This window comes from Zootoca vivipara, chromosome 4 (assembly GCF_965207765.1).
Source record: "Zootoca vivipara chromosome 4, rZooViv2.hap1.1, whole genome shotgun sequence".
Classification (NCBI taxonomy): domain Eukaryota; kingdom Metazoa; phylum Chordata; class Lepidosauria; order Squamata; family Lacertidae; genus Zootoca; species Zootoca vivipara.
Genome location: NC_142587.1, coordinates 54,645,172 through 54,654,455, shown reverse-complemented (window position 1 = coordinate 54,654,455; position 9,284 = coordinate 54,645,172). Strand labels below are relative to the sequence as shown.

Here is a 9,284-nt window from a genome sequence, read left to right as displayed (position 1 = left end):
AGCAGAAAATTCAAGGTAAGTGCTACAGACTCACACCACTACAATGGAACTCCTCCAGGAATGTATTTATTTACATTAAAACACTATTATACAAACTGAAAAAAAAGACATTTTAGAGGGAAGGCATGCCCAAGCAAACAGCCCTCTCACCCACCGCTGTTTTGTTCCACTATATTCAAAATGGGAAATCTATGAATCAGGTCTACTTGGAAAGGAAGAAAAAGAACAAAAACCAACCACCACCCAATCCACTACATGTGAACATTTGATGGTCACTGTTAAAGTCACCCCCCAAATACTTAATTCTTCAAATAAAACTCTTGCCCATTGGTTTTATTTGTAATTTATTTATGTAACACAGTGTAGAAAGCTATCAATTCATAAGCAATGATTCTGTACAATCATCCTGCAGAAACGCTTGTAGGATCCCTGTTAATTTTTCAACCAGCAGGCACTTCCCCCCGCCCCCCTATAAAAGTGCTCACAATTAACAAGGATTCCTTTTATTTTTTTAAAATATGAAAAGATACATGGGAAAGAAAAGTTCATCCCCTTAATGCCTAAGGTGTGCACATAAAACAGGCACAAAGAAACAAACGTGTATTCCCATGATTTCTACATCACTAATACAGCAGAAGCAACAATCTGTACAATAAAATGCAACTGCAGAGGAAAATAATTTCAACTCATCTGGAATACTTTTCTAAAAAAAAGAAGAAGAAAAATTCATCTCGACTTTAAAATGCATAGTGATCAGAAAAAGGAAAACTCAGCAAAGAGAAGCAGCTGAACCCCACGTACACAGAAAGCATCCCCCATCGATTCTTAAAGCATATTTCAATTAGGACTTAATTCCCCCCCCTTCACAAATCACAAGAATAATATACAACTGGCTAAAGGAGCTATATGATAAATAATTGGGAAAGAAGCTATTCATGCACTAGTTAAGTACAGCTAAACTTTACAGTACACAAAAAACATTCATTAATAATGTAGTGTAAAGACTGAAATGTAAAGAGAGAGAAGAATACATTACTGATTTTATAATTCAAGTTCAGGCATCTACTTGTGTTACAGCACAGCTGTCAAAAGGCGATAATGAGTAAATAATAAAACAAAGTGTTTGTTCGTTCTTGCTTGATTTCCACATTATTCTCTAACTGAACACCAATGGGCAGTGAAGCAATCATTTTGCTGTCCAACTCATGAGGCTGCTGTGGTGTTCTAGTTCTGCATCTGTTCAAAGAACTTGTAGGTTGGATTCTCGTAGCCATTTTGTTGCATCTTGGACAGGTGGCGTTCCTCTGGTGTCACTGCGGCGTCCACCTAAGGCAGGTGGAAGGAAGACCAGAGTCACGGTCCCACACGGGCAACACACAACTCTCACGCTGATAGTGTAAATGGAAGAAATAGGGTTGTTGTCCGTCCCGTCCCCCCACACCTGGTCGCCTCTTTGAAGAAGGGCTGCAGCTCAGTAGTAAAGCATCTGCTTTGCAAGCAGAACGTCCTGGGTTCAATCCCCAGCATCCCTAGGTAGGGCTGGGAAAGAACCCTGCCTAAAACCCTGCCTGTTATTGTAGAAAAGAGAAAACAAGACTCTAGATGTGTGTGTGTGGTGGGGAGAGGCAGTAGGGGTGTACATTGACTGTACAGACTATGGTCCCCAGTCACAGAATCTCACAGATTAGCAATAGATACCAAATGCCGGTGTGTGTATTCTGATGACACCCTTGGGTGCCAGTGTGAAAAGGCAATGTGAGGGAGAACAGGATACCGGACTTCTTGGGCTTCTGCCATGATCCAGCAGGGGCTCTTCTTTAGGTTAAGTCAGGCATAGGCAAACTCGGCCCGCCATATATTTTGGGATTACAACTCCCATCATCCCTAGCTAACAGGACCAGTGGTCAGGAATGATGGGAATTGTAGTCCCAAAACATCTGGAGGGCAGAGTTTGCCTATGCCTGGGTTACATTTTGAGGCGTCCTTTGTGTGTGAAGCACACCAAGAGTGTATGCATGCTGCCAACAGGGTTGATGCTGCTGTCCTCTTGCATGTTCACAGGTGCAGGAGAAGAGTGGGCTCAAACTCTCTGTTCTAAACAAATATTTTTATTTATAAAAGGATTTATATATTGCATGTTACAGCTGAACTGAGGTACCTTATCAACTATGTTAGTTTGGTTCACAGAATCACAAGGGTCTTCTAGTCCAACACCTTGCAGTGCAGTTTTGACCAATGCGGGACTTGAACCCACAAACCTGAGATTAAGAGTCTTGTTAATTTGAACTGGATTCATTAAACTTATTTTAAAAGGATGGTATTCATATTAAGTAATAAAACAGATGGCCCAGATGGGACCCAGGTGGTGCTGTGGGTTAAACCACAGAGTCTAGGGCTTGCTAATCAGAAGGTCGGCGGTTCGAATCCCTGCAATGGGGTGAGCTCCCGTTGCTCAGTCCCAGCTCCTGCCCACCTAGCAGTTCGAAAGCACACCAAAGTGCGAGGAGATAAATAGGCGGGAAGGTAAACAGCCAGAAGCAGCTTTGTCATGCTGGCCACATGACCCGGAACCTGTCTGCAGACAAATGCTGGCTCCCTCAGCCTATTGAGCGAGATGAGCGCCGCAACCCCAGAGTCGGACACGACTGGACCTGATGGTCAGGGGCCTCTTAACCTTTAATAAAACAGCAAAATCACAACAATATAAAATAAAATGTGGCAAATGACCCAAAAGGCACCACCAATTAATTCTTAACATTTAACTTAAGACAAGTCTAATTTCTATAGTTACTTGTGTACGTTCCCACTGGAATAGGCATTCTTGGTGTCCATAGAAAAAATACAGCAGTTATGGGTGAAGCACTGCAGAGAATATACTGCTCAAGGGTTAATTTTTATTGCTCACAAAAAATGACATTGCGATCATGTGAATCATATGGCGTTTGTCCATAGACAGCTTTCCGGGTCATGTGGCCAGCATGACTAAACTGCTTCTGGCGCAACCAGAAATTGTATTCCACCTAAGATGAAAGGCTCCATTTCCCCCGAACCCTGTGCATTTCCACACTAGGAAGATGAGAACAATTCTTACATTCTGAAGAAGGTCCAAAACCTGTCATTGATAGAACTCCCCCCCTTTAAGCTTTTTCAAGAAGCAGAGGAATGCTCAGCCTAGCTATATTAGCCATTCCAATCCATCAAGTTTTGGGTATCCTTAGAGAATGTCACGGCTTCCCAGCGCTCCACTCAAATCCCCTACATAATAATGTGCTCAACAGCAGCTTGAACAAATCTATATTGACAATCTTCAACTCTTGTTCTGCCTTACCTATCAGTTCATAATGAAATAATCCATAACACTCTGCAGACTTGGTATGGATCGGTCACATTCTGCTTTCAACCCATTAGCTGGGGTTTGAGACTGTCTACAGGCCAATTGCTTGAATTGTTCCCATTTAAACATCCCTTAATGTTTTTCCCCCTGCAGATGCAAAAGTTAGCATGTCACCCAGCTGAGTTCTCCAACGTATCCTTGGGACCTGGGACCAGGGACCATGTAAACCACACCACCAAACTACAGGTATGGCTTTTTTTGTATCTAATGCTGTGAGAGCAAAGTTTCAGTCATGTTACAGGACTGTCCCTTCCTATCCTACCCACTGCAGTGCCCCCCCCAAACTGCTTCAGAGAGTCCCCCCAGTTCTTTGGAGCAGATTTTCATGGTACATGGATGACCACGGGGAAAAGGAGGAAAAGGGGGAGTCTGTTCTGGCACCGCAGAACATATAATTTTATAATTACAATTTGAAATCAAACTCACAGTATTATTTTACCTGCGCCCCACCCCTTCTATAAGCCAAACTGCTTTTGCAACTGGAAAACAAAATCCAGTCTGAAAATGGAGCAATCCAGTTGACTTCATAGAAGGGAATAAGCTCTGTTTGGCTGCTATTGTCCATTCACAGAATAATTATTAGTAACTTTCGCTTACCTCCACTACACCATGATGGATAGAGGTATATTGTTTCTTCTTTAGCATCACCAAAGTGATGACAATTACTGTAGCAATGACAACACCTCCCACCATTAGTCCAATGATGGCGCCTTTATTCGAACCTACATCCTCAGCAAAGAATACCTAAAATAAAAATTTAAAAAATGGCAAGTTAGTTATTGAGTTAGGCAACTTGTTACTTGCGCATTTTACACCTTGCAAAACAAAAGACAAATTCTCCCAACAATCCAATGGTTTCTGAGCAGTGCTCAAGAAAATACCTAAACTTTGTTTCCATTTAAGCGGTAAATTAGCATTACGGTTTCTCTTCATGTAACATAGGAGAATAGAATCTGAAACTGCTAGCACCCCATCTGCAACACACAGATATGCACATGTAAAGTTGGGATAACTTGGAGCTACAAAGCTGGTGTTAGGATGTGGATGGGGAAGTGGGAAAAGAAATTTGTTCAGCTTGCATTTTAATATGAGCCTACCTAGTTTGCACCTCATGGAACAATACGTAAACCAAACCAAACCCATCTATCCTTCAAAATGCACATCTCTCCCCATTTTGTAATGCAGTTCTCCAGCCAGGCAATGCATACAAAGAAGCATATATCAGAGCAAACATAAAGAAAAACAAGTGTGTCTGTGAAAACAACATACAGGACACATTATGTTAGGGGAAACTGCTTGCAAAAATGTGTCTATTAGGAGAAGGGCACGCAAACTTGCACACCAATTATCACCCAGGATTTGCAAATTGATGTGGAAGCAGGGAAAACTGAACTTAAGATATAGAAACTGAAATGATCGGCTCTGTCCATCCCTAGCTGCATTGTAGGAGGAACACAGGTCTGAAGAAGGGAGCTCCCCAGGCCTTCTTCCCACACAGGCTCACAAAGAAGAATTCAATCTGTTCACTTTCAAAAGTCACCAAAAGAGTCTGAACAAGAACCCAAAAACTTCCTCCAATGTCAGCCTCTTTTCTGGCACAACAGACGTCAACAAGGGCTATTCTCAACTGCCAGATATATCTGAGCAGTAGAGTCTTCATTACAGACTGTCGGGATCCTGTCCAAAGGTGAAAAGGTGGTGGACCATTAAGGACGTTGGTGAGGAAATTTCTACTTTCCAATCTGACAAAACCCTCAACTGTGTAACCATCAATTGTCAATTAGGATAAGAGTCACTCTTGTGGAGCCACAGGCACCTATGACAGTAGAGAAAATTGGTTCCAAAGATAAGCCTATAATGTGCTGAGAGTATGCTGAGCTCAGGTACTGAACTGCAAGGTTAACCAGCTTCCCAAAGAACAACACAAACCTATCAATAATCATAAGAGGTTTAGCCCCAGAACAAACTTAGTTGATCTCTAAGGTGCCACTGGACAATTTTTTAAAAAAAACATTTTTATTTCCAAAGAGATTGAGGTTTCAGTGCTATTCTTCTACTTACTCCCCACCCTGCACTATGATTAAAACAAAACAAAACTGGTGTAGAATAGAAACAAAAACACACAGATTAATTTATTTATATTGAGGGTTGTTACTGAACAATATTGTGCCTCAAGAAGAGTGTTTGTTTTTAAAACTGCACAATGCAATTCTGTTTGAATTGCACACACACACACCACCCCAGCACAGTAGGGGGAGGCAATAGGTTTCAATTCTCTTTTTAGTGTTGTTCCCCATTGCATGCTAGCTCCCATATAATTAAAAGAGAATAAAATAGAAGTAAATGAACTGAAATACACTTTCCCTCCTCTCCCCAAGCCTTTTCAAAACAAGTCCTCCCTTAAATGACTCATAAACATGCTAACTCTTGTGAGCCTTGCAGGCTAGCATTTTACACATTTAGCATTTTGGATTTTTTTTTTCTAGCACTGGGAATTTTCAATCCCCAGAATCTAAGAGCTGCTTCTTCTTCTTCTTCTTCTTCTTCTTCTTCTTCTTCTTCTTCTTCTTCTTCTTCTTCTTCTTCTTCTTCTTCTTCTTCTTCTTCTTCTTCTTCTTCTTCTTCTTCTTCTTCTTCTTCTTCTTCTTCTTCTTCTTCTTCTTCTTCTTCTTCTTCTTCTTCTTCTTCTTCTTCTTCTTCTTCTTCTTCTTCTTCTTCTTCTTCTTCTTCTTCTTCTTCTTCTTCTTCTTCTTCTTCTTCTTCTTCTTCTTCTTCTTCTTCTTCTTCTTCTTCTTCTTCTTCTTCTTCTTCTTCTTCTTCTTCTTCTTCTTCTTCTTCTTCTTCTTCTTCTTCTTCTTCTTCTTCTTCTTCTTCTTCTTCTTCTTCTTCTTCTTCTTCTTCTTCTTCTTCTTCTTCTTCTTCTTCTTCTTCTTCTTCTTCTTCTTCTTCTTCTTCTTCTTCTTCTTCTTCTTCTTCTTCTTCTTCTTCTTCTTCTTCTTCTTCTTCTTCTTCTTCTTCTTCTTCTTCTTCTTCTTCTTCTTCTTCTTCTTCTTCTTCTTCTTCTTCTTCTTCTTCTTCTTCTTCTTCTTCTTCTTCTTCTTCTTCTTCTTCTTCTTCTTCTTCTTCTTCTTCTTCTTCTTCTTCTTCTTCTTCTTCTTCTTCTTCTTCTTCTTCTTCTTCTTCTTCTTCTTCCACAGAACAATTATCTATCCCTAATGCAAATTCGATTCCCAAGCTACTTTTAAGTTTCAACACCGTTTAGCTTCAAGAATACATTCCAAAAAGTAAACCTTTCAAGTTTCAGTATCTGAAGTCAAATACTTCAGTACACTTTATTCCTGAAGAAAACAAGAAGGCCGTTTCAGACACAGAGAATGACCAAGATATATACTGGGTTGATTCACATTTGGCTTTAGTTCAAGTTCCAGGTACACAAGAAATGTTTCAAATTGCTTAGGTCAAATCAGTTCATTTTGTGCCAACAAAAAAGTTAAACCAATATTAATAGGCTTAATTTTTGTTTTTTTAAAAATGTAATGATCAAAGTGCTTCCTTGGTTGTTATAATATACTGAGAAGCTGGAAGGAAGGAAGGACAGCTCTGGATGTGGGGAACAGTTCTGGGCAGGTGGAACAAGGAAATCCTTGTGAACTGCCATTTAAGGAAGTAAAGCAGCAGCATTTGCTTTCTTCTTCTGGCTCCCTAACAAAGGATTTTAGGGAATCCCCCCCCCCTTCCTCCTGCTTTCTTTTGTGTTTCTGGCATTCCCCTCCCCTCTTTCCACTTCTTGCTCAGTTCTTGAGATGTACGGTAACAGGGCTCAAACCGTCTTCTAAATTTTACCTTTAGATTGACAAGCCCTGTCTTGGAGAGCCAAACTAGGTATGATGACAATAGACCCGTCCCTTTATATGTGGCCTTGCCCCAGTCACATATAAAGGAGTGACGGCCCCTGATTTGCAGCTATTTATAAGCAGATGCCCAATGTGTTAAAAGAATATGTACAGGATTTCACTATTGGTGAATGAAAGATCTTATGAGTTCTGAAGACAAGGATTTCAATAGTCACAGAAATTGGAAACATCCCCAAGCTATTTTCATGAACAAAGTTAGTGTAACATAAAATAAAACTAGTCTTAAGGAGAAAAGAGCAGGATCCAGTTTAAGGAAAGAGGGCGCACTCACCAGTTTCTGATGATGTACTTCATATCCTGAATCCTGTCTGTACTCTGCATCCATCTTTAGCTCTGCAGTCTCTTCTGTTTTGACATTGGTTAATCCAGAGCCTATATCAGGCCAGAGAGAGAGAGAGAGAGAAACAAGTGCCAGTTTTTGACTAGCTCTATGTATACCCTCCACCACTGCTGCCAACAATCATGAGTGCAAGACACACATATGAAGAAGCCTCTGATGAAAGTGTGCATGGTAAGATAATGGAAGAAGACACTACTTTTAAAAAAGGGGTGGGGGTGGGGAGCAAGAACAAAACCAAGCAATAGCTATTTTCCTTCTACTTACTGAGAGACAAGCAATGCACTTTCATTGGTAGCCAAGGGGGAAAGAGATTCTTTAAAGAACAAAGCATGGCGATTGTTTCACAGCCTTGTTCGTGTGCTACTTCCGCACAGGGCAGAAGCATATAGATGTGGGGCAGGGCTGCACCTCCAGTCCTGTCCCACCATCGGGCCTCCTTTCAACAACTGCATGTTGTGTAGTTGTCTGCAAAGGAAGCCCAACATGCGAGCTCCTGCTCACATGCAGGGGCTCCGTACAATTAGGGGTCCAAGGTGCCTAAAGACCCTACTCATGAGCTGCAGCAACTGAGTTGTTGAAAGAAGATGATCTGATGCCAAGAGTGGGGCTAGGGCACAGCCCCACTTCACAGGCTTATGCCTTATGTGCAAGTAAAGCACAAATAGGGGGAGGGTGGTTTGCAACAAAGGAGACATTTATGATGGGCTGGCTGAGTGAGGAAAATGCAGCTGAACCCAATGGGATGTGGCGGTCTCTGCCAAGACTGGGGAAGCCAGATAGTGAAGATCTCTGCTGTTTTATCCATGTCTGTGATGAGATCTGAAAGCCCTCTGACACTGCCATGGTGCCTATTGAACTGCCTCCCGCCCTCGGCCTTCCCCAAAGGGGATGTTCCTTCAGTCCCAGCTGCCTCTCAGGAGCCGTCACCTAGATCTAGGAGGCGCCAAAGGAGAAGGAAACAGAGGGTTCCACCTACTAGGCTAAGTGTGATGGCAGAAATGCTTGCTGCACAAAGTTGTGGCCGCCCCATTTCTAAATACAGGACAGTAACGGGGTGTGTCAGGGTCAGATCCACACCCACAGCTTGTGGAGTTTGAGAACCTGCCTTTGTTGTAGCTGTATTTGTGGCATACACACTAAAGTTGCAGATATGCAAGCAGTTCATATTTTTTTTAAAAAAAAATGGTCACATTATCTCAGGTACACTTGCACAAGTCAGCCAAAGGCTGTTTCCTTAATAGAAAGACAACGCATATTGCCTTTCACTTCTAAAATGTAGATACCCACTCAAAACTATCTAAGTAAATGGCAAAACAGCAACCATACTGGGATGAGACCTGCAATTCATCTAGCCTAGAATTTCTGCATCTGAAAATTGCCAGCTGTAGTTATTAATAGCACAGGCTACTAATACTAATATAATTCCTGGCAGATTGTTGCCAGTCTCTGGACATTCACAGGTTTAGGGACACCCTATTAGTCAATTGAACCAAACATCCTGTTGAATTGTTGTAAATATTCTCCTTTGAGTTGTAACAAATAATACAAGATCATTGAAAAATAGTTTTTGCCGCACAGATTATCAAGGAAGTTGTGCTGTAAAAATGGCATATTTGATAACAGTACTGGAAATTGG

At 41.4% G+C, this 9,284-nt stretch overlaps 1 protein-coding gene across 4 annotated transcripts in view; it reads right to left on the bottom strand.

The window, feature by feature from the left end:
* Positions 1-50: 50 nt before the first annotated feature.
* APP (amyloid beta precursor protein) overlaps positions 51-9,284 on the bottom strand; it is a 137,479-nt gene continuing 128,245 nt past the window's right edge. For all 4 annotated transcript variants that reach the window (XM_035114849.3, XM_035114850.3, XM_035114851.3 and 1 more), the window contains 3 exons: positions 7,580-7,680; positions 3,992-4,138; positions 51-1,326 (listed from right to left, as the gene is read on the bottom strand). In XM_035114849.3, coding sequence (XP_034970740.1) covers positions 1,225-1,326; positions 3,992-4,138; positions 7,580-7,680 — 350 coding nt within the window. In that variant the 3' untranslated portion in view covers positions 51-1,224. The remainder of the gene's footprint in view (positions 1,327-3,991; positions 4,139-7,579; positions 7,681-9,284) is intronic.